The sequence below is a fragment of the Xyrauchen texanus genome, chromosome 44 (genome assembly GCF_025860055.1).
Source record: "Xyrauchen texanus isolate HMW12.3.18 chromosome 44, RBS_HiC_50CHRs, whole genome shotgun sequence".
NCBI classification, from domain to species: domain Eukaryota; kingdom Metazoa; phylum Chordata; class Actinopteri; order Cypriniformes; family Catostomidae; genus Xyrauchen; species Xyrauchen texanus.
This window is the reverse complement of record NC_068319.1, coordinates 27,773,650-27,800,162: the sequence shown is the minus strand read 5'-3', so window position 1 is coordinate 27,800,162 and position 26,513 is coordinate 27,773,650. Positions and strand designations below refer to the sequence as shown.

General features: G+C 42.9%; 1 protein-coding gene across 1 annotated transcript in view; it reads right to left on the bottom strand.

Moving 5' to 3' along the window:
• Positions 1–26,513, bottom strand: part of cntfr (ciliary neurotrophic factor receptor) — a 286,782-nt gene that overhangs the window by 31,116 nt on the left and 229,153 nt on the right. The window contains exons 5-6 of the mRNA XM_052117628.1: positions 21,439–21,605; positions 18,793–18,956 (exon numbers count right to left, since the gene is read on the bottom strand). Of these exons, the coding sequence (XP_051973588.1) occupies positions 18,793–18,956; positions 21,439–21,605 (331 nt within the window). The remainder of the gene's footprint in view (positions 1–18,792; positions 18,957–21,438; positions 21,606–26,513) is intronic.

Genomic DNA, 26,513 nt, shown 5'->3' with positions numbered 1-26,513 from the left:
AAGTGTGAACACACCCTTAAATAATGGGCTTTTCATTTAGTTTTGACACACTTCCAGTTTAAGCCCCACATCCGTTTATATCTGAATACAGATACAGCTCATTTTGCCATTGCAACAGATACAGATAATAGCTTTGCTGCACACCCCTAATCTCTGACGACAGGGCTGAAAAGGGCAATTACTGCCAATGATAATATGAACATCTACTCAGCAGCACCTGGCGTGTTACATTTATACAAGTTATGCATGTGGTTGAAGCAGACAGCCTATCTCTACAGAACAATACTATGATGATCCTGTTATAATTAAAAAAAAGCATCAAAACAAGACAAAAACGTATACACTAGTAGTTTAAACTTCATTAGCTTCATTGATTATAATGGAATAATTGTGACAAAGGGTTTAGAGAAAAAAAAAACATTTGTGACTGCGAGACATATAAATGTTTCATTTGTGTGTATTTGCCTGCCAGTAGGAGAGGTAAAATCTGGTGCTGGTTGGTGTGCAGAATAAGACTTTCACGAAGGATGCTTGAATACCCCTTTTTCTCCCTCTAATTTCCTTTACCATGCTAATGGTACTGCAATGGCGGGGCTATTGATTAATCTAAGTGTGGCCTGGAGGATAAGAGACTCTTTTGGCAGATGCACAAAAGGCCATTAAACGCGGGGTGGCTGGGGTGGGGGGTGCAGTGTGTCAGGGGAAGGGAGGGAGAAATCAGAGAATGAATGAAAGAAGGGAATTGAGGGTAATAAGCACATGGAGAGCAAGACAAGTCTGGGCGAATTGAAGTCAAGTTGACAGCTTTACTTTTTGCATGCACGAGATTGAAGAATGAATATGACAATCATGGATTTCAGAGTGTGTGAAAAACATTCACAATTTCAGCAAGAAAATCCAGCCATTATTAGGACCATTAAAGTTGAAGAGTGAAATGTCTGCGCCAGAAGCGCCACCAAATGTAATTGCAAAAATAATGTTTAGGAAGTAGGGTTTCCTAAACACTCCTTTAGTCTTCATTGCTAGGGAAAACAAACTAACAACAACAACAACAAAACTTTAGTTCCACCCCAAACTAACGCTATTGGTAAAATATTTGCATGAACCAGTTAAAAAAACAGATTAACTTGTATTTAGCATTGGTTCGTGTCAATGAACTACACTGCCTGGCCCCCCAAAAAGTTGCATACTCTAATATTGCATTGGACTGCCTTTAGCTTGAAGATTCTCTTATTATTCTTTATGTCTGTGATCATGAGTGTTTTACAGTATTGTAATTCCGTATGGTACATGAGCTTGTCTGTTAGTTTAAAAACAAAGCTGTTGAACCAAATAAAAATGTGTTCAAAGATTGTAGGTCAGCCTCTTGAAAAAGTATATGAACTGTCCTATCATAAGAACCTCTTGAGGTTTGCCAATAATATTGTTTCTGAACTGAATCATGTGCTGTAAAATGAATAATGTGATTTATGTAGTAGTAACTGTGAATGAACATACTGTCACGCAAGAACAATTTCAGACCAATATCATCATCATATCATCATCATTATATCAATTCTATTGGGAAGACACGCAGGCTTGAGTGAGGTTTAAGATGCCATTTATTTGATGAATGTAAAACAGAAAAGTAATGTCTCTCTTTGGTGTAGGCCCCGTCTGGTGGTCCGAGGGAGTTGTACTCGGAACCATCATATCCTGCCGGAGATAGGAGGCAGGGGCGAGGAGCCTACCCCATGCGTGACGGGGCTCAACTGGTGGTGGTGGGGTGGTGGAGGTTGCCGTATTAGCACACTGAAACAGCAATCTGATAGATTGTGAGCAGACTTATAAAGCAATGGCTTACATGCGATTGGCTAGGAGTTACCCAGCTAATGATGCGATGATGTACAGCTGCTAGTCTTCCCGCTAGAACTACGCTGCATTTCCATTTACGGTGCACATTTGTTGTGGCATTGTTTCGACAGCCTTATGCAACGTCACAGCATTTATTTCCATCCAGAGTTGCATTACTTTTTGGCAGAAATCTTGTATTGATGCGGGAGAGTCGTATCACTCCGTAAAGTCTTCTCCAGCACATCTCAAAGACTTTCAGTGGGGTTAAGGTCAGGACTCTGTGGCGGCCAATTCATGTGTGAAAATGATTCCTCATGTTCTCTGAACCACTCTTTCACAATTTGAGGCCAATGAATCTTGGCATTGTCATGCTGGAATATTCCCGTGCCATCAGGGAAGAAAAAATCCATTGATGGGATAACCTGGTCATTCAGTACATTCAGGTAGTCAGCTGACTTCATGTTATTGCCGCATAACGTTGTTGAGCCTCGACCTGACCAACTGAAGTAACCCCAGATTAACGCTGCCTCCAGAGGCTTGTACAGTGGACACTATGCATGATGGGTGCATCGCTTCATGTGCTTCCCTTCTTACACTTATGTGCCTATCGCTTTGGAATAGGGAAATTCTGGACACATGAAATTTTTCCAATGCTCATTCAATATTTCTTTACGACCACATTTCTTCCGTGAAGCTGATGGTTTACCACTATGCTTCCAGGTTTTAATAATGCATTGGACAATTCTTAACCCAATTCCAGTGATTTTTTATTGTGTAGAGGATCAAAACGTTTAAAAGCTGATGGAAACGCAAATTATTGAAAAAATTTCACGTGTCGACATAATATTTTTCCGTTTAACTCTAGCACATAAACTCTATGTTGATACATCAAATGCTGCGAAAAACTGGTTTAGAAACACTTTTTGATGAGAAAATTGGCATTTATGGAAAAATATTGTATTGCATAATAGAATTTACCCCAGGATGTCATACATCCTGTCATACATCCTTGAAAGCTAATTTATTGTATGTGAAGCATTACTCACACTGTTATGGATTGGTCTTAGCGGCATACCTGCTCAGATCTGATGCTGCAAACACATCAATGTCATGACGCTTCCAGGAGTGCTAACACAAATATCTCGTATCATGCACCAATCATCAACAAGTGCACGGAGAACAGATGAATGTCCACTCTTTGTGAAAAATGTAATCATAGTAGCTATTTATTAAAGTTCCTTTTCCACACCATTCAAAATAATAGACGCAGTCATGGAATTAGCCCACAATACAAAAAACATATCATTTCTGTGCACAAAGAAGTTTTAAATTAAACAATAAATACACAATACTAGGAGAAAAACTTCAGTGTGCTTTTTTGAAACACGAACATTTAGCCCAATTCTATCAAATGATTTTACTTTTTTAAAACTTTTTGAATTTATTTAAATGAGAAGTATTTGTGTGGGCAATTGGAGAAATATTTGTGCCCTCATTTTATATTTATGAATTGGATTTTGCATTTATGAATTGGATTTTGTGAATGTGAATTGTGCTGTGCATTTATGAATTGGATTTTGTAAATATATTCTTTTTGAGATCATTCTGGCTCCATAGTTAGTTCAATGATGCAATTTTCTCAATTAGCTCAAATATAAAAGTCTGTTGACTGGCTCATGGCCAGTGTTTTCAGTGGAGGATGCATTAATCTGCAAATCAAACATCTTTAACAAACCCGCTGAGATATCTATCCGTGTGAAGTCTCAAGACTGCACTTTAAAACAAGTAAAACAGTGAAAATAAGACAGGAAATGCTCATAAAATAAAAGGATGCAGTGAACTCAGCAGATGCTTGTGTTTACATGAAATATACCTCAGTGGGTAGATGTGCTTGTGCATTTGGTGCAGAATATACTCCACCGTTATATACCCTAAATCTGTGACGTGCACAGGACGGGGGCAACAGGGACACAAGCGTTCACAAATTTAAAGGTCATCCAGAAAAAGGGGAGAAATTGTAATAATTAAATAAAAGTTGTTAAATAAAACAAAATGTAAATCTCATAATCTTGTATCTTGTAACAATCTCACAATAACAGTAATAATGTGTTATTATGAGATTTCTTTGTAAATCGCGGGCGTAAGAAGTATGCCTTTAAGAGCATGTGCTACAGTAGATCGGGGGTGTATTCCAATCGCAAGTGATCCTCCCTATACCCTATTCTCACTCCAAAGTGCAGAGACCTTGAAGTGGGTACTCTGCTAGAAACATGGCATTACTGTACGCTTCACTAACAGTCTTGTGGAAGGGCCCTCTGAGAAAATATATATGTTTTTCACCTCGAAACGAGCTTTCGAGTTGCAACCCCTCCCGCAGCAGTGCCCTTCAAGGAAGCAAAAATTCAGTTTTGAATTCGCCCAAGCCAGGCGCATTGAAGTGCCATTTCCAATGAGTAACAGGTTAGATAAAAATCCACTCCATGTATTGTGTTGTAAGTTCATTTCCGACATGGTGCAGTGTTGACAGATTTATTAATTATAATGCGAGCGGTTGAGTCACTTTCAGTGATAGACGTTCAATTTGTCTATTACAGAATATTGACATAAACTGAAGGAGCTGTCTGGCTCAGACAAAGCCAGTTTGGCTTTGTTAAAACTAATAAGCAATTAGACTAATCACTGTCCATGGTATTACCATTTTTTGGACATGTAGGCCACCATGATAACCATTCAAAACCATCTTGACAGCATCATCATTGTATCATGGTTTCGCCATATTATTGGGATAAGCTCCTGTATATTTATAAATATTAATGACTTAATACAGAAAATAGCATAATATGAATATTAAAATAAATGAAGAGAAAGTAATATAAGAAGTGTCAGATAAAATAAAGGTGATGACAAGGTCAGAGTGGAAGCAGCAGAGATGAAAGGATAAAGTGAGGTAGCAGAGATAAGAGAAAGTGAAAAGAGTGATGAAACAAGAAATACATAAGAGCCCTGCAGCTAAAACATTACGCTGTGAGGTTACCAGGGTAATGCCATGGTACTGAATGATTGATCATGTTCATATTTCAGGATAATGTCATGGTTCTCCAAGGTACTTTAAAAAATACCATAGATTTACCATGACACATGTCATAAACATGGGGTTATCACAGACCATGTCTAAAAATAAATAAATAAACAAGTATAATACCATGGTGCTTTTTGTGAAAAATATAACAAAATAGGCTATTAACTAAAAAATAAAAATAAAAAAAAATATATATATATATATATATATATGTACAGTATATATATAAACACACAAAAAGCAAATTAATTAGTTAAGTATTTATAATTACTAATTTAAAAAAAAAAAAAAGTGTCCTTTTTTATCCTTCCGCCTCTGTTCCTGCTAATGTCTGTGTACGTTATGTCACTGCTCTGAATTCTGATGAGATCCATAAATAAGGATGGGAATGCAGGCTGTGGTCGATGGGACCATACGAATGGACAGGTCATGAGGCATCCCACCTGCTGTCACCTCAACAAACACAACACCAGCTCCTGAGCTGCACCGTGGCGTGACTGAGCATAGTTTGATAAGATTTATACATCTCAGACGCTCCCAGTACGGCTAAACACACACACATATTTTGTTCATATGACCTTTTTCCCCCATACACTGCTACTTAATCTGCTGGAAGCCACCCACATGACAAGTCCTAAAAATGCTGTCATATATACTCGGCTTAGCTAGTTGTTCACAGAGTTCATAATGTCTCACACACATACATGCGCACACCCAAACGCACAAGACAACAGCACAGACATCTCATTTCCCCCTGGTATAAAGTCGTGACTCACTGCTGTCTGGTACTGTATCTCTAGCACTAGCACAGGGTGATATCATGACTGTGATTGCTAACTGACATCTCATGCTAATAGCTAATGGGTCCTATGAAACACAGTCCACTAGTCAATAAATCAGCATAAGTGTGCTGATATTTGAACCTGCCCATGAAAAGAAAAAACAAACAAAGGAAAAATAGGAGCAGGGCAATTATTGCAGTGTGCTTTTGTGTATGCGGGCAGTATTTTAGTGAAATAAGATATTATTGAAAACAGTTATTCCAAAAACAAGGAGTATGTCTTTTCAAATAAATTCATTTATAAATTCATTCACCCATCCCGCAGATGGAACCATTCAAGGACACGTTCATACTGTAGTCCGAAAGAAACAAAGTTTTGTTCATGAGGCTGCAACAATAAGCACTTTACAGGAACAAATAGTATCTGGATTTTCCAAGAAAGTCAAGGTTTGTGGCATCAAATCTTTGAAAGATATTCTAGACATTTGTTGGAGGCAGCTATAATCAAGTATAGGGTATCATGGTCTTCAGGGGGTGGCTGTGGCTCAGGTGGTAGAGCGGGTTGGCCACTAATCGCAGGGTTGGCGGTTCCACATGCCGAAGTGTCATTGGGCAAGACACTGAACCCCAAGTTGCTCCCAATGGCAGGCTTCTTATGCGTAGATTCACTCTGGACCCCACACACCCTGCACACTCTCTCTATGAACTGTTGCCCTCTGGCTGGTGCTATAGAGCACTGAGCGCCAGGACATCCAGGCACAAGAACAGTTTTTACTCTCAGGCAATTTTCCTCATGAACAGTTAAACTACCTCAGGACTCCCCATAGTGCAATAATGTATATACATATCTCATTTACATATGTGTAATCAGCCGAGAGGAGGATAAAGATGAGCCAGAGGCACCAGTTCAAGAGAGAGAGAGAGAGAGACGCATGTGGCCACACTACATGTTTTTTATGTTGTTTTTAGGTTGAGGACCGGGCAACAACGTGTCCAGTAGCCAGGGAACAAGTTTTTCTCTCTCTCTGTCACTCCGACTCGCTCTTTCCCTTCCACCATTCCCTCTCCTCGTCTCTCCCAGGGCTCCAGAAAGGTGGGGAAGACCTGCCAGCAGGCACGGCCGGAAAGGCAATGCCCCCCCTCAGGAAGGGGGTGCGTCATGCCGGGGGTTTCCCCCCGACCTGAGTCGGGTGATGGAGGAGTCTGACAAGAGGCAGGGCTGGGCCGTGAGGTCACGTGACCGGCCCTGAATCGGGCTAATCAGCCGGGAGGGGGATAAAGATGAGCCGGAGGCACCAGTTAGAGAGAGTGAGACGTACGTGGCCTTGCTGCATGTTTGTTTATGTTGGTTTTCAGTTTACCATTAAAGTTTATGTTTACTGTTCAGCCGGATCCCGCCTCCTCTTTGCCCATCCTTATACTATTACATTTGACAAAAAAGCTCATTCTGATTCTGATACAACTTGCAATCCAAAAATATGTCTTATAATTGGTCATTGAATTGTCCTTTTGAGTCAGTTATTTTGTGTAAATTTTTCCATTATTGCCATGATTGAGGAAATGAACTGGGCTGCCCTATCACTCACTGAATCAATCAAATGAATCGAAGTGCTTACAAGCGTGTATGCACGTATTCACGTTTGGAATTCCAACATTGTGCGGGTCAGATTACTCTACCACTGGCAGTGTGTTTGACAACACTAATGTAGAGTGTGGCTCGAACAGTAGATGGGGCTATTTGGCAGCTGTTATTAGCTATGGATCACAGTTTATTGTGCTTTGGAAGCCTAAACTTTAACAAGCCAAAAAAGAGACTGTACTCTAGAAACAAGCCCAAAAAACCCCAGATCTGCAAATCCCAGAATACATTTTTTTAAATGCATGTAAACGTGGTCAAAGTCTTGACTGTTTAAAAGATATATATGAAATGAAATATATAAAAGCCTCAGCAATGTCAAATGATGTCCACACAGCAAACTAATAACAAACTATACTTCTAACCACAGGTGGAGTGCTGTAGTTCCAACCACACAACTTTACGATGATGTTCATTGGAACTACTGTTTCAGGAAACACCAAATCGTTGAACTATGTTTGTAACTATGTAACTTACAACCATAGTTAACAATGCTTTTGGGAAATGCACCCCAGAACTGTCTGACATAATTTTGCTCTCAGGTATAAAGCATCTGTTGCTGAACACTAGCAAAGTTACTCAGAGCGCATTGTCTGTGTGATCTAAACCGTAAGTAATTTATTACATTTATTAAGAGTTACAATGACATAAAATTCCATTTTGCACCAATTTCCCCAGAAATGATGACTTTGTTCTCTTAAACACATGGGATGGAAACAAACTAAGCATGCAATTCACAACTTGGATAGAAACATAGCTAATGTGGACCAGACTTTATGCCAATAATCAAAACTCTACTTCTACTAAATCTTTAGGCCACATCCATATTAATCCGGTGAAGTTTCAAAACTCAATTTTCAGTTTCATCAAGTTTTTAGCGTAGTTCCAGTGTGGATGAGAGTTATAAATGTTGGGAAATTAATGCATTTTCAAAGGGAAACGTGTTGTGTTGATTTGGCATTAATGTTGTCTATCATTGTGATGCCAAAATTGTACAATAACCCAAGTGCCATTTGATCTGCAGTCACATTTCAGTCACTTTTAAGGTGCTCTATGAAGCTTGGCCTCTAACAGAGCAAATTAATTCTGCTCTCCGGCTCCCAGAAGCCCCCAATGGTCAAGAGCAGATTGTTTCAATTGGCTGAGTGGTAACACAGCGGCTTGTTAAAGCCCAAGTTTAAATACATAATTTCTGGGAATGAAAGGAGCAAAGAAAAAAATGGCCCACCACACCATTTTTTCATCCACCCCCTTTGCTTTTTTCTCACTTCATCCTGCTGCTTTCCTGGACAAAAGACAAAGCGTGAAACATATGCAGTCATTTCACAGCTTCCTCGTGTCTTTTCTCTGCTCCCATCTTTTTCTATTCATCATGCACATCTCCAGAAAAAATAGCAATTAACATGATTTCCCATTATAAGCAAATGCTAATTAAATGCACACATAACCATATTATTGCAACTATTCTATTTTAGCATTCTACATAACACCAGAACATGTGTTTGCAGATGCAAATTGATTTTTATATTTTATCTAAAGCAATGACGGTCAAACATTTTTATTACAGGCTTAACTGTCCAAATACTTTCTAGGGCCACTGTAAATGTCAGATAATTTCTTTCTCCCATCTTCAAAATTTACAAATATCATCACTCAGTGGGTGTGAAAGTATGCAGTTCCCTCTTTTAATTATTCTAAACTTTTGTTGCTCTTTGAGTGGTCTCTTAAATGTCAGTGCTTTTTAAAGCTCCACAGTACCGTATGCCTCTGCATCTCAGCTCAGTCAATTATAACTGAGCAGAAATATTGATTAATTGAATTTCTCAGTCCATTCATCTGAGCCATACCAATTATTTCTACTCTATAATTATGTACTGTACAAGTCAGTGTGATGTCATGCATTGCTGTGGTTTTGACCAAGTTGTTGTTTTTTGGTTTCATTTGAGTTTCAATAGATGGATCATGGAACAAACTATTACTTAAGGTACAGTTTTGATGACTTCATGGGTGCAGAAAAATGTGTATTGATCTCTTAATATAGCTCTGAGATGTTCAGTTCAAGTTCCACTGAGCTCTAATAAGAGATTGCTTTATTTCTGTCAAAGCAGTCACAAATAAATCCAAAATAAGTCTCCAAAATAGACAGTTCTCTCTGCAAAAAAGACTATTCTACGTCATACTTAACTGAGAATTAACATCATGGTCCATAGTAAGCTTTTACCTATTATCTGTATTTTTGGTGTATGTTCTGTTTTTGTTAAAAATGTATATTATGTACATATTGTTTATTCTTTATACAGTGCATATTCTGTATATCAGGTTTGTATTTATTAGTGGTGTTTTCTAAGGCAAGTGTCACTATTATTAATCATATTAGCCACCCAGAAAATCCTTACAACCATCTAGCAATGCTTTAGCAACCAACTAGAACTACTTAGTAACAGCACAGCAACGTGCTAACAACATTCTAACAACATCTAACAACCTAACAACTACCTAAAACAATCTAGCAATGACATAACAATGCCTTGGCAACCACCTAGAACAACATTGCAACATGCTGACAACCACCCAAAACACCCTTGCAAATGCATTGCAATGCCCTCGAAAAAACCTAGAACACCCTAGCAACTGCATAGCAACATGATACAACCAACCAAACACCCTAGCACACATATAGCAACTGCTCCCTAGCCACTGCAAAGCAAAATGCTAACAATCACTGAAATCCCCTAGCAACCACTTAGAACACTCTAGTAACTGCACAGCAACATGCTAATAACTACCCACAACATCCTAGCAACTACATAATAGCATGCTAATTACGATCAAGAAAACTACAGCATGGAAAAGCATTGGTCGCTAACCCAAGAAATTGCTAATTGAGGGTACTATTATTGGAGTTATGTTTGTATACCTGCAAATGAATCCAACACACTCTATTTCACAGTGTTCATGTTACTGTGTACTTACATAGGTAATTACTGAGTAAAACGTATCGGTTACCTAACGTAACCTCGGTTCTCTCTAGATGAGGGAACGAGTATTGCGTAAGCTAGCTTACGCTACGGGAAAGATTCATCTTTTCTGAGATATTGAAGCCAAAAAATTATCCTTAATTTTTGTATCCATTGTCAACGCAGTGCGGCAGCTGCAGACCTTGAGCGGGCTAGCTAGCGAGCTCATAGGTTGCTCTGCGGCAACTGCTGCAGCCTATAGACGAGCTTGGGCGAACTCGCATCCAATGAGAGGCGTCCGCAGCTCACTGCATCAAAGCCCGCCAAAATGGGCGTGACTTGAGTGCATATAAGCGTAGTTCGTAGGCTGGAACCCTGGTTTTCATTGACTGAAGCGAAAAGTCGCTGCGTGGCGCGAGCACGGCCGGCTACGCAATACTCGTTCCCTCATCTAGAGAGAACCGAGGTTACGTTAGGTAACCGATACGTTCTCTTCACGAGAGGTTCTCTCGTATTGCGTAAGCTAGCTTACGCTCACGGGAACCCATTGTCAACGCTGTGCGCCAAGCATCCACTGTATGAGCCCCAGGGAATTAAGGGGGGACCGGGGAGCCCTTATGAGTGGGGAAATAATATTTGGCCGACAAGAATGTGGGTCATTGATTGTGTAATACATAAGCACATAGTGGGAAGGGAGCGACAGAGCGGCGGTGCCGGTCTGTGTGGAATGTGTCCCATCAGTGCAGCTCACCAGGGGAGCTGTAGCGTGATTAAACCGCTAGTAGTTTTGCCTGCAGAGCGGGCACTTCCATATTGTAAAATCTGACAAAGGTGGAGGGAAAGTCCATCCCGCTGCCACACATATGTCGTGAATGAAAATCCCGCTGGACCATGCCCACGAGGATGCCATGCCTCTAGTGGAGTGAGCCCTAATGCCCAACGGGCATGGCAGGTCTTTGACGCGTATGCAGCAGCAATAGCGTCCACTATCCATCTAGATAGTGTCTGTTTCGAGGCGCGAGACCTTTGGTGCGCCCTCCGAGCGAAGCAAGCTGCTCAGAGCATCTGAAAGCGGCGGAGCGCGCAGTATACAATCTCAGTGCTCTGACTGGGCACAGGAGATTGGCGTCGCGTTCAGCTATCGGATGCTGGCAGCGCCGATAGGGAAATGACCTGTGCTCTGAAAGGAGTACCGATCACCTTGGGAACATAGCCATGTCTAGGCTTTAAAATGACCTTGGAGTCACTTGGTCCAAACTCAAGACACGCAGCGCTGACAGACAGCGCGTGAAGGTCTCCCACACGTTTGACTGATGACAGGGCAGTCAGAAAAGCGGTTTTGAGTGAAAGGTATTTCAAATCCACGGATTGAAGTGGTTCGAAAGGGGGCTTTCATAGTTTCGAGAACTATAGAAAGATCCCAGATAGGAACCGATGGAGGCGCGGGGGTTCATCCTTCTAGCTCCCTGAGGAAGCGGATGACCAGCTCATTTTTACCCCATGACTGGCCGTGCAGGGGTTCAGCGAACGCCGCAACGGCCGCCACATACACTTTGAGCGTGGATGGGGATCTGCCCTTATCCAGCAGCTCTTGTAGAAATACGAGCAGCGACGACACCCCACATGTCCGCGGGTCCAGGTCTCTGTCGGTGCACCATTTTGAGAACACAGACCATTTTGACGCATAGAGTCTTCTCGTGGAAGGGGCTCTAGCGTGTATGATGGTGTTTATTACTCCTTCTGGCAGAGCGACGGGTAGTCGTTGATCACCCACGCATGCAGCGCCCAGTGCTCTGGGTGGGGATGCCAGATTGTGCCGCGAGCTTGAGAGAGGAGATCCGCTCTTACTGGGATGGGCCACGGCGCTGTCAGTGACAGCTGCGTAAGCTCCGGGAACCATGTCTGATTCTCCCAACACGGGGCTATGAGGAGCACCGAGTGACGCGTTTCCCTGATCCTCTGCATTACCTGTGGCAATAGCGAGATGGGAGGGAAGGCGTAAAGTGGGCGTCTGGGCCAGTCCTGGGCCAGCGCGTCCTCGCTTTTCGAGAAAAATATTGGGCAGTGAGAGTTCTCTTTGGACGCAAAGAGGTCTATCTCTGCTCTGCCGAATAGGTCCCATAACGTCTGGACTGTTTGAGCGTGCAGGGACCATTCCCCTGGGGGAATATCGTCTCTGGACAGTCTGTCCGGGCCGTCGTTCAGGTGGCCTGGCACGTGCGTCGCCCTCAGCGAGCGCATGTGGCACTGGGACCAACTCAGTATGCGTTTCGTCAGATGGAATAGGTTCCTGGATCTGACACCGCCCTGACGGTTTAAGTAGGATACCACAGATCTGTTGTCCGAGCGGACCAGGGCGTGGTGACCCTGAATGACCGGGAGAAAGCGCCGCGGCGTACTCGACCACTATCATTTCCAGACAATTTATGTGAAGGAGCTTTTCCTGAACTGACCATAGGCCAAAAACCGGAGAGCCCTCGCAGACCGCGCCCCAACCCGTGTTGGGCGCGTCTGTCGAGATGACTTTTCGGCGAGATACAGCTCCCATTGTCACTCCCCGCTGATACCATTCGGCCACTGTCCAGGGCTGCAGAGCTGAAATACAGGTCTGAGTCACCTTGATGGGCTGGCAGCCTGTGGCCCAAGCCCGGCGAGGCAGCGGGTGTTTAGCCAATGCTGAAGCGGCGCATGTGCAGTAAACCCAGCTGAAGTACTGCTGCGGCTGAGGCCATGTAACCTAGCACTCTCTGGAATTTCTTCAGAGGCGTGAGGCTGTTCATCTGAAAAGATGCGGCTAGTCGCTGAACACGGCGCGCACGCTGTGTAGATAAGCGAGCCGTCATTGCCACGGAGTCTAGTTCTATTCCAAGGAAGGAAATTGTCTGACTGGGCTGTAGTGAGCTCTTGGTCCAGTTGACTGCAAGACCCAAACTGTTCAGATGGCTGAGGAGAACTGCTCTGTGAGACAGAAGCTCCATATGTGACTGTGCCATAATAAGCCAGTCGTCCAAATAGTTCAAAATTTGCAAACCCTGACTCCGCAGGGGTGCGAACGCCGCATCCATGCACTTCGTGAAAGTATGGGGTGCTAAGGACAGGCCGAACGGAAGGACGGTGTATTGATAAACCTGGCCGTCGAAGGCGAATCTCAAGAATGGCCTGTGACGGGGATTTATCTGAATCTGAAAGTATGCATCTTTCAGATCGAGAGAAATAAACCAGTCCCCTGGCGCACATGCGCGAGGAGTTTCCTGATTGTAAGCATTTTGAGCGGTCTTTTGCAAGCACCTTGTTCAAAACCCTGAGATCTAATATGGGTCTGAGGCCGCCGTCTTTCTTGGGAACAAGAAAATAACGGCTGTAAAGCCCGACTCAGCTCAGAGAGAGTGGCACTTTCTCTATGGCCCTTTTGCACAGAAGGCTTGCTATTTCTGAACGAAGCATGCACGCTGCTTCCGTGTTCACAGTGGTTTTGAGCGCGCTCTGAAGCGAGGAGGGCGGCGATCGAACTGTAGCAAATAGCCCTGTTGTATTGTGCTTAACACCCACTTGGATATCCCTGGAATAGCTTCCCACGCTTTGAAGCGTAACGCTAGAGGCTGAATGGCCAATTCAGCTCTGATTGCCGCACACAGAGCTGAACAAAATGTGTGAGCGCGTTTAGTGTTTATGCATGATTGCTCGCAGACAGCATGAACAGGCTGTTTTGTGAGTGACTTCCCGATTGGAATGAATGGGGAAAGAGTCACATCTGTTACGTGATGCGCAAGCATAGTCATGGGCACGGGACTTACACACAGAGGAATGTTTGCTGGCCGTGTAACAGAGCGGGCAGAGAATGGGCGCGCGCACGTATTCGTGGGCGCCTTTATTGACTCTAGCGCTCGAGCGGTTCGTAACCGCTTTATGTGAGCGTGCTCTGGTGGGGACACGAGACATGCAGTGCTTGTGTGTAGAGGTGAACACTGGATTGTGGGCACATTTTCTACACATAGGGCTGGTCGTGTGACAGAGCGGCCAGAGAATGGTTGCGCGCACGCATTTGTGGGCGCCTTCATTGACTCTGACGCTCGAGCGGTTCGTAACCGCTTTATGAGATATAGAGCACATCCCGTGCTCTGATAGGGGCACGGGATGTGTTATGCTTGTGTGTAGGGGTGAACACTGGGTTGTGGGCACATTTTCTACACATAAGACATGTTTGCTCTTTACAAGATTTATTTGGGTCGCCGTGAAAACGGCGTTTGAGTGCAGGCAAGCGGGCAGTGTCACCAGCTTGTTGGCTGCTAAATTCACCACTGCAGTAGCCTGAGAGAAGGGGACTGACAGGGGGCGAAGCTTTGACGGTGGTCCGGCCGCGGCGGGACTGAGCCGTCGTTTGTTCAACACAGTTAGGAAGACTTCGGCTGCTCTGGTTTCAGCATTACCTTAGATCGAGGCCCGTGGGGGGGCGGCGGTATGCGGCGGCTGTCTGAGCGCGATCGAGGGCGGCCGCCCTGTCGACGCTGAGAAGTCTGAGTTTGTTGAACTGGGCGCTGTGAAGAGGCTCGTGCAGGAGGCTGATCACGTGAGCGGCCTGCAGAGGAGCTAACGTGACGCTGCAGGAAGACGTTCATGGCTTGGGTGGCTTTCTGGACTTCTGAGAAGCGGTCAACAATGCCACTCACCGCGGAGCCGAAGAGACCGGTCGGAGAGAGCGGTGCGTTGAGGAACGTGGAGCGCTCTGCTTCTCCCATATCGGCTAGTGTTAGCCACAAGTGTCTCTCGGTCACAGTCAGCGAGGCCATGCACTTCCCTAGAGCTTGGGCTGCAGCTTTGGTAGCGCAAAGAGCGAGGTCTGTCGCGCTTCGTAGATCAGTAACAGCCTCTGGGTGCCTGCCTTTCTCATCCCACTCCCGAAGAAGGTCTGCTTGTAGGATCTGTAATATGGCCATTGAGTGCAGAGCAGATGCGGCTTGGCCGGCGGCGGAATAGGCGCGGCCAACATAGGCGGAAGTCGCTCTGCAGGCCTTAGACGGGAGCACAGGCTTGGAACGCCATCTCGCGGACGGCGGACAAAGGTGTGCTGCTACCGAGTCCTCCACTGGGGGGATGGAGGAGTAGCCTCTCTCAGTGGCGCCGTCCACCGACGCGAGAGAGGTGGAGGCGTGGGAACGGGACCTGGCTGAAAAAGGAGCATTCCACGACTTTGCAAGCTCCGTGTGTAATTCCGGCAGGAAGGGAGCGGCCCGGGCCGCGGGTGTAGAGCGGCGATGGCTTTGAAGAAAGCAGCCGTCGAGTCTGTTGGGTGCCTGCTCAGGGGCGGTGACCACTCGAGCCCGAGGCGGTCGACGGCCTGTGTGAGGAGGCGTGTTAACTCCCTTCGACTCGGCGCGGGTCCTGCTGGATTCCTGGGCCGAGGAGGAGGCTTGGGAGCCTGACCACTCCTCGCTGTCCGAAGCCATGATGGAACAGCGGCCCTTATCCTCCGCCTCGTCATCCGAGATGGCAGCAGTGCGGCTGCTCGGCGGCAACTGCGGCGTCCCGGGGGCGGGAGGGTGAAAGCGATGCTCGAGGGAGAGGCTCCGGCGAGGCAGTCGCTTCAACCACAGTTTCCGGCAGCCTTTGTGAGCAGCGCTTCTTCCTGCGCGGCTGAAGGTAAGGCGGCGCTGCGGTTTCTGCTTTGAGCGCTTCGAGTCGAGCCCGCAGTGTCGACATCGGTAGCTCCTCGCAGAAATCGCATCCGCCCTCAGTGAGGGCGAGCTCTGCGTGCCCCAGTCCCAGGCAGAAAGCGCAGATGATGTGGCGGTCTCCTGTGCTGAGAAGGGCGCGACATGAGGCGCAAGTGGAGCGAGGCATCTTGAAAAAGACGCTCGTACTCTTTTGTGAATAGTTCGTGAGAACTAGCTTGCTGAATAAAAGGATACGTCGTCGGATGGCGTAGCTCGCAGGATGGCTGAAGGTGGCTGAGACGGCCGGCTTCTTCTAGCGCTGTCCACGCTTGCTTGATGCCCCTCGAACGGCGACGCGGCTTCCAGGTCAGCGATGCGAAGAGCTTCGCTGAAGAGATGAAAATCAGGGTTCAAGCCTACGAACTATGCTTATATGCACTCAAGTCACGCCCATTTTGGCGGGCTTTGATACAGTGAGCGCGCGGACGCCTCTCATTGGATGCGAGTTCGCCCAAGCTCGTCTATAGGCTGCAGCAGTTGCCGCAGAGCAACCTATGAGCTCGCTAGCTAGCCGCTCTAGGTCTGCAGCTGCCGCACTGCGCTGACAATGGATACAAAAATTAAGGATAATTTTTTGGCTTCAATATCTCAGAAAAGATGAATCTTTCCCGTAGTGTAAGCTAGCTTACGCAATACGAGAGAACCTCTCGTAAGAGAACTATTGAACTATATCTATTTACTGTGTAATTATTTTGTTGAGGTGCTTGTACTTACATAATGTTAATGCTTTAATAGGAACGTGTAATAGGTGTAACAAAGACACGGTAAAATATAGTGTAACCTTTTTTTATTATTATTAATTTAAAATAGTAATGACTAAGGGACATCATCCACTAACTGAAAGCACATAATTGTTTCCATGCCACATTTTAGCATCAGATCTCAGGCAGCTCTGAGGCATCCATCGCTTAACAAGGTCTGTTCCACCTGCCACCTCCTCATTCCTCAGCAGAATGAATGGCTTCTTACACCGCGCTCCCCATGCCGAGCCGGCACTTTCATCTATCTGAAGCCCCCTCTCTGTGATACACCATGTGAGCGCACATATGAGGCACAGCTGAAATGTGGTCCTGCAAAAGATGGATGAGTTTTCCACCTCGATGTGATGGACCTCAATATGGTCTTCGCTGCAAGCTGATATGAGCTTGCTTTGGGATGATATGGTTTGTTTCAGAGAAGTAGAGGTCTCAGAGAACTAAAATAAATTTGGTACACCACTGAGTAATAGTTATTTTGGAAATTTAGTTGTTGGATTCTGTTTGAGGAAAAAGATGTGTAGTGGTGTGAAGTATGGCATCTTTCCTCTACACGAACGTAGTAAAAGGTTGCACGTATAAATGTAGACACTTGATTAATTTGTTCTATCATACAGACCACTAAGTGCTATATATATCAGTGGTTCTCAACTAGTTTTGCTTCAGGGACCAGATTTTATATTGAACATCATGTGGTGACCTGATACTCATTGCACTCATTGATATTAACGATTTACAGAAAACGTTTTCTTCTCCCCTTTAAAAGTTTGAAGGGTATCCAACGGTATACATGTAGATATACAAATTATAAAGCAAGTCTATCTTTTTAATAAACATTATGCACTGTATGCCTTACTTTAACCCTTTGATATGTAATAGGAATACATTCAAGAATTCCAAGAGGCCTCAATGTGAGAACTATTATTTGGTTGATGTACAGGGCTTTCATTTCAGCAGGGAGGCAGCATACATCAGCTGAGACTATGGGACATATATTATCTAGTTTTCAACTGTCTCCAGAACTCCGACTGACTTCTTATTGAGCAAATCAGTTTCCAAAGGACATGTCTAGTTTCATTTAGATGAGTAGGGGGGACACAATTGGACTCATGCAGAGACCTGGCAATGTTACAAAATCACATCGGCACAATTAACCCCAAAGTATGCTGTGTTCTTGTAGAAAATGAAACATGGTTGCAACAATATTCTAAACCCTGCTAAAAAGAGCATCATAGCTGCTCACCAGCATATATTTTGTTGTGTGCATTGGCTGATTAGTCCCCACCATAGACAACTGACATGTTCAGATAAGAATGCATGTTGACCAGTTTAACCAGCAGATTGATCACAATATGAGTTTGCAACAGTAGGTCAAAAGTTCTGCAGCTAAAATCTGCCTGTGAATACTGAAATTAGAACCACTGCCCCAAGTGGCTGAAGTTGCAATGCAAAAAATACTGAGCATTTTTGTCTTTTTTTCATAAAAATATCTAAAATATTCTTAAAACAAAAATGTTTTACTTGAGAAGCAAAATGACAAGATTTTTTTTTTCACTTTTAAATATTTGCCAATGAAATAAAAAGTTGATTTCTGGTTACCACAGGACCATAACCCATGTGTCGGAGATTGCTTGAGCAATGCACTACCGGAAGGGATACAGGGAAAGGTAAACACGTGATGCAAAAATGTGGGATGGTGATTGTCAGTTATTTGGCAGAATGGGGTCGATTTCAGGGTACCTAACAATTCAGAACCAGCATTATGATTTCCTAAGTGATAATGTTGTATCCAGCAAGACCACCATAGTTGACCAACTTCACCAACAAGACCAAGCTTGTCAACCAGTTACCAGATAAATTTAAAAGGGTAACAGTATAACTATGCTTGTAAACCAGCTAGACGATCACTAACTAGCACAAACCAGAACTAAAAATGAACTTATATTTAACTTTTCACCAGGGAAGTGTTTATGAAACTGCATTTACAATGAAAATGACCCACAAGGAAAGAAAGCCACAGAAGCAGTTGTCAACACTTACATGCTGCCACTGATCTCTTATGAGTGGCCGGTAGCGCAAGAAGTACTTCAGTGGGAAGGTCTCCACATCGGGCCACGTTGAGGGGCTGTTCCAGGTCACCTCCAATCTTCGTGCATTGTTGGCAACCGGTTTGGCCACCACCTTCTCAGGAGGATCTGGTTTCACTGTTGGACCAAAGGGAGGTCAATGTAAGCTCATGACTAATCAAAAGTATCTTCAGGAACAACATCCGTCCGTCCATCCATCCATCCAACCATCCATCCAATCCACTTATCCTATGTAGGGTAAAGGAGGTGCTAAATCCTATCCCAGCTACCTTGGGCCAAAGGCAGTAAAACATCCCGAACAGGTGCCCAGTCCACCATAGTGCTAACCTAGGATCTTCTTGTTATGTGGCAACAGCTCTAATCACTGCAAAACTGTGCCCCAAAAAGAAAATTCTGTTTGCTTTAATAGAAGTTGGAAGGGGTTAAAAGATGGGTGAGCCACAGAAAAAGTACCCCTAATGTTGACTGCTAGACGTACAGTATATCAGTTATGACAATTCACAGTACAACAAGTATACAGTTTAAAAAGTGAATAACGAACACAACTACTCTTGAAAAATGCCACAAGCAAAAACTGTAATCGAAAAAGACATGAATGATGAATAGTGTTGAGATTTGCTCTTTATAATCCTCTGATCGTCCATCTGAGCAGAAAATCATTTTGACATAATACACATGTCTCTTCAAGAAGCCACACTGTGAAATTTCTCCAGATGTCCATTAAGCAAATGTGTCCCTTGAAAATACGGAAAGCATTTTTGGAGCAAAGGATTATGGAGGGGAAAAAAACAGAGTGCAACAGGGTGGCCTTTTTCTTCTTCTTGAGCTGCTTTGCGTTCGTTCTGTTTGCTCTGCTGTTTTAGATTCCCTCACACAAAAACACACACACAAAAGAAGACAAAGAGATGGTTCTGAGCGCTGCTCGCTTTACTATTCCTAGCGGACACAAAGTGCGTTCAGGATTTATAACTCAGGCCTTGACCTGGCTTGAGCAAAACACTCTTCACGACTTTGACACTGTAGCTGTAGTTTAGATTTTGGCTAATCAAATACAAATTTTTATGTCTAAGCATGCTAGGATGGAAAATCCAGCTTTAACCAACCTATGGTTGATAGCACCCTTACAAGAAATCTAGAGTTTTGGCAAACTAGCTGCTAACTTGCCACTCATTATTTTCACATACAAATGAGCTTGTGATTCTCTGCAAATGTTTGCCTGAAGTTTGAACTGGTAGTGATTAACCTGCAGCAAACCTTTGGCAACAATAGACAATTTGCAGCAAGTTTGCTGCAATGCTCTTTTTTCATGTGAAAATAATCTGTGGCGAATTTGCGGCACATTTGAGAGGAGTTCTGGGTACTTGTCCTAGTCAGTTAAGACCAGCAAACCACCTCATAATGGTTTGGCTGTTTGTTTGTTTTTTTCCAGCAGGGAGGAATGCATGCTAACATAGCTGCAGATGAAAAAAAAAAACATGTTAATTGTAAAATATTACATCATTGCATCGTGTACTGTGGTCAAAACATAATAGTCTTCATGCTCAAGTTCCCTACTAAATCAATTTCAAATCAAATTCTTTGATGTAGTTTCATCAAATGTTGCCTACTTGCCACTGAAATGTATGCTAATCATATGTTGCTTTACCCATGAAATCAAATAGCTGTTACATGCCAAATGCATTTTAAAAAGGAATACATTTTCTATAAAAATATACCCTAGAATCGAAAAGGAAATATTTTCGTTGTCAATCCAGTGATCCAGATTGCATTAGCATTTTTATTACTATCAAGCACATATGTAGCCATGCATGTAAGCTCTTCATTTAGTTGCCAGCAGCCACTGTAAATCCTCCAACGCCAACTAGCCAATATATATAAGATATTTTCTCCACTATTTGTGGGTGACTGTAAACATTTCCCAGTAAATTTCAATCTAGCCTTACATAATTTTATATACTTGCAGTTTGGTATACTTTTTACAAACTTTATTTAATATTGATGTGTGAACAATTATATTATTTAAATGCTGACATCTGGAGGTTAAATTACTCAAAGAATTTCCTGTGTTGAAAATAAATCCACGTTTATATTTAATTAATTGCAGGCCATCGTGTCAATAGCCAGGGCTATCAACAAGTCTCTGACATCGAGCCGTGAGACCAAAATCGTTCTACATTCTCACCATTGGGACAATAGCCTCGCATTGCCCTAAAACCCATCCTTAATAAGATGCTCTGGTGACAACTTCACACACCCTGTCCATTTCACATGCAAGAAGGAAGCTCAAGCTGAGGTATCAGACTCTGGGGATTTACTAGCTCTCTAACTGAACATGGTGGAAACAGAAGCTGCCACTTATTTGCTCATTTTGATCTTTGCTTGATGGCAAGCAAGACCTGACTCAGCGAAATTCTGCCTTTGACACTGACCATGCCTCAATCCCCAGTTGGGATTCTTTGGCCCAAGGGTAATCGCCGGCCAAAGATGCTTTGTCTTTGGCCCCAAGGAAGCCCAGAGGTGGCACGATGAAGCCCTGGAAGTGACAGTGGGTTATTGACACTTCCTGCTGTCAAACCAATGACTCATTAAACAACCGTACCTATAGATGACTCCTCAAAGCTGATGGTGGTGGAAGCTCGACCCAGTGAGTTTACAGCTGTGACATTGACTCGGTACGGAAAGCTGGAGAACATTTCTGGATACTTCACGTGACATCTGTTCTTATGAAGCTCATCTCTCTTCACCTCCAAGGGCTTTTGGTTGTGTCTGAAAACAACAAAATAGAGTCAAGTAAAATATCTAGCAACCTCTGAGGCAGTTTTGCACCATAACATAGTTATTTAAAATATTTTAAATTTCACCCAAAAATTTAAATTCTGTCATCACACTTGGTGTCCTATGGAAAAAATAAAGCTACACAGGACAGAAACAACATGAAGGTGAGTAAATGATGACATCATTTTTATTTTTGATGGGAACTAACCCTTCAACTGTATCGTGTGGAGAATCAAACATCTTTTTCCCACGACCTTTAAACCCTCTGGTATCAGCTCTGTGCATGCAAAGCAAAATGCACGTATTGGGCCTTGATTAAGCAAATTGTCATAAAGTAATCATTGACTGGCATGTAATGGCATGTAATTAAGGTATAGCTCAGATCTTTAAAGGCTTATAAATCCTTAAACTCCCCAGTGTTCAAGATTTAATGAGTGATTAATTCCTCTAAAATCGATCATCATAGGGGTTAATAAAGGTCAATGTTATCTGATTAAAGGTGATGTAAGATTTCAGACATTTTTCTAACATTTGCAAGACTTAGTCATTTAATTAATTAACTGTCCCAATCTTTCAATCACACACACTCACTACAAAACCCTGCCTCCAAAAAGATGTCAGCCAACTGGATGTCAGCAAACCTAAACCTGCAAAATGACTAGGCAGAGATAATTTCTGATTTGCAAGTGTAGTGCTGTCACAGAGACAGATGCAATTTCTCAGGACACCTTTTTAAATGATATATGCCAGGTAGTAGGAACACTTTTTGCATATTTTTTCTAAATAAAATCCACTTACAGCAACTTTAAAGTAAATTTTTGCAATTTTTTTAAATTCTCCCCAATTTGGAAGGTCCTCGTGGTGGCGTAGCGACTCGTAGTTGAGCTCGTTACCGCGGAGACATAGCGTATGTGGAGGCTTCACACTATTCTCCACGGCATCCACAACTCTGCTGAATCTTTCTGCACTGGTTTAGTTCCAATCGAGAAAATGGCCTAGGACTTGTTTGAAAAATATATATTTTTTTTATAATCTTAAATATTTACCAAATGATTTGATTCAAATCAATGGTTCTTGAGGCAAAGTTGTTCAGAATTAATAGATTGATCATATGGAATGAAAAACCATAAATACAATCAGGGCTGGGGAGTAACGGAATACATAACGGGATTATGTACTTAAAATACAAAATATAATTAACTGTATTCCACTACAGTTACAATTTAAGTTGGTAATTAGAATACAGTTACATTACAAATTTACTTTGATTACAGAAGAGATTACTTTTTTATTGTCATTTGTTTCATTTAATATTTAGTCCTTTCAGATGGAAAACATTTCTACAAATAAATGATGCGATCCAAAGTGCATTTGAACAGCGGTGAAACACTTTCATTCATACGAGCAGACAGAGAAGTAAGTTTGAAGTAAGTGTAGAGCAGAAGAAATAGAAATAAACCTTGTGTAAATTCTATTTCTAGCCATTTTACATGCACATGTTACCAGGCACGGTCATCATTTTTATTAAGAAAATTCACATTAGATCATAATTTACTTTTTCTAGAAAAATCTTTGATATTAGGGCAAAAATAATATTCTTGATAATAATTTTTTTGTATTGTTTTCCTGTACAAATATCGAAAAATCCTTAAAACAAGGTAAATTTGACTGATCTTGTTTTAGAAACAACTCTGCATAAGATATTTTTTCAGAGAATGTATTTTTAACATGTGTATTTTGTCTTACTTAAATTATTTAGAATACATTACTGACCTTGAGTAATCTAATGGAACACGTTACAAATGACATTTTACAGCATGTATTCTGTAATCTGTAGTGGCATACATTTCAAAAGTAACCCTCCCAACTCTGTATACAGTACAACTATTTACATGCATGAAAAATGTGATTGTGACTGTGATGAGGCACACATGTGCCAAACTTAAAGAACCACACTAAACCATTTTGTGAGATTTTTGTGTTTGTTTTACTCTAGTTGCAGTCACATGACTGAGAAAAGGGGCTGTTTTGTTAGATCAGTAGCCAACTGTGTAACTCATTTTTTCCATGAGTTTGTTTTTGTTTTTTTGTTTTTTGTGATGAGTTGTACTATGAACAAATTTTGTTAGTTTGTTTTGCTGCAAAATTTCTGAGTTAAACTTGGATTTACGAAGGACACTTTGCTTTGGACTGTGTTGCACTTTTTGGAAGTTGTGGCACTGAATTAAATGAGAATTTTTCCACTGACATTTTTGAAGTTTTTCATTTTTTGCTGCTTGTTTAGCCAACACACTGACCATCCTACAACAAATGGTGTCAGAAGTGGGATTGAAGTCTTTGTGGAGTAACTGGCAGTAGAAGAGGGAAGTGCCAAAACCCCAAGATGACGACTAGAGAACATGGAGGTCCCCAAAGGATTACCCGAGCCCACCAAATCATGTTCTCTGAAGGGGAAGAGGACACTGTTGAAGCTCAGCTGGGTGATTTGGAGTTTGTAGCTGGGGCACCTGAGGAAGCTGTGACGGACTTGTTTCATGTGGGGATTGTTCAATATCCTGAGACCTGTGGTGAAACCCAAGACCAGTAAAGTCAGTACACCCCGAGATGATGCAGACCCTATTGTGGTGGGTCAAGATTTTTTTTTTTGAAATGAGGAACTTTATGCAGCAACAACAAAGGAATGAAAAAATACTGTTTGATGAATTGACTGGGTTGAAGGCTGCTATTTTTCAGAAACCTAAGACAGGCTGGGAATCAATCGAACAATTAAGTCAGCATACTCATTACCCCTTACCTACACCCAGAACACTTCCGCAGGCATCAGGAGGAAGGGCATTGTTTCCAGAACCTCCTCAAGCTCAACCTGAAGATCATGTGCCAGCTGTGTCACCACCACCGGTACCATCTTTTAGACGCCATCATGAACCACGAATTCCTGATTTCGTAGAGGGCGAGGATGTGGAGAGTTTTTTTGTGCGGTTCGAATGCATTGCTAGAACGTGGGGATAGCGAACCGATGAGTGGGCAATACGGGTGGTAACTTTATTGACAGGCAAAGCTTTGGACGCCTATACAAGCATGGACGAACTACGCTCTGGTTCCTATGATGACATCAAGGCTGCCATCCTGTCCAAATACAACGTGACTGAGGAGACATATCGTCTGCGTTTCCGGAGCCTTATGATACCAACTGGAGAGAGTGTGAGGGAAACTTACAATCGCATCAAGGGCTTGTATAAGAGGTGGATGCGACCCGAAACGAAGAGCAAGGAACAGGTGGGAGAAACCATCATCTTGGAACAGTATTTGCGAGTGTTGCGTCCCGACGTGAGAGTATGGGTCAAAGAAAACCAACCACAGACTGGTGAGGAAGCTGCAAGGCTGGCTGAAAGATACATGGCTGCTCATCGAGAGCAACCACGAACCACCAAAGGTACTGTGACTATGGGGAAGGGAAAAGTGGAGGAACCTATTGATAAGACTGTGGGACTGCCGGGGAAACATTCTTATGCAACGTTTATTTGTTTCTATCGTCAACATCCGGGACATAAGGCTTCTCTTTGTCCCTTAAGAAAGCCTAAAATGACTAACATGTGCTATGTTCCCAGGAATGAGTGTTTTGGTGAAGCAGTAAAATCTACAGAGAAACATAGCCACCTTATAACTGTAACCATTAATGGTCAACCTGCACAGGCCTTGGTTGATACAGGTAGTACACAAACTTTGGTGAAATCTGACTTGTTGAATGTGAGATGTTGAACTATGAAGATACAGTATGTTTGGGATGTGTACATGGGGATGAAAAAATCTATCCTACTGCTGATGTCTCTGTAGTGATAGAAGAACAGGCATACCTGTTAAGGGTGGGGGTGGTTGAGAAACTAGCATATGATGTGGTGATCGGGGAAGATTTTCCTTGTTTAACTGATTTGGTTGGTTTAGCATCCAAAATGTGTGCAGTGGTTACACGGTCCCAGACCAAAGGTTTACAACCCCTTCCTAATGCTGATGCTGATTTGTTTTCTGCTGTAGGAAAGGAAAAAAAAATAAGAGGACAGAGATGGCAAGAAAAGCATAGGGGAAGGATAAGATACAAGGGAACTTACCAAGTTTTATTGACCACCCTGTATCTGAAATGATTAATGACCGTTGGCAGGTCCCTGATAATTTTAGGGAATTACAAAAAGCAGACGTTGGTCTACAACCCCTGTTTCAAAAAGTGTGTGAGGTAGATGGCAACCCTGTGGGTGTAACTTCGGTGGGGGGGAACCGGTACATTTTAAAGAACAACCTTTTGTACCTGGACGACATGGAGATCCCTAGACTAGTACTACCCAACGACCTGCATCAGATGATTTTACATCTGGGGCATACCATCCCTTGGTCAGGGCATCTAGGCCAACAGTAAACATACGAACAGGTTAGACAACGTTTTTATTGGCCAAGAATGTATCAAGATATGCAAGAATACTGTAAAACTTGTCATGAATGTCAAAGGGTAGCACCGGTTCGAAAAGCTGATAGAAGTTATCTGCAACCTCTGCCTATTATTGGAATTCCATTTGATCATATAGGGATGGATATAATAGGTCCATTGGTAAAGAGTAGTGCGGGTCACCAATTTGCATTGGTGATCTGTGATTATGCTACTAGATATCCGGAGGTGTACCCCTTGCATTCAATCCAAGTTAAACACATTGTGAGATGTTTAGTTGATTTGATCTCAAGGGTTGGAGTCCCTTCTGAAATCATCACTGATCAGGGAACAAATTTTATGGCTAAACTGATGAAGCTACTGTACAAACAACTAGGCGTTAAGGGAATCAGAACTACACCATTTCACCCTCAAACAGATGGTTTGGTAGAACGGTTCAACGGTACATTGAAAAACATGCTTAA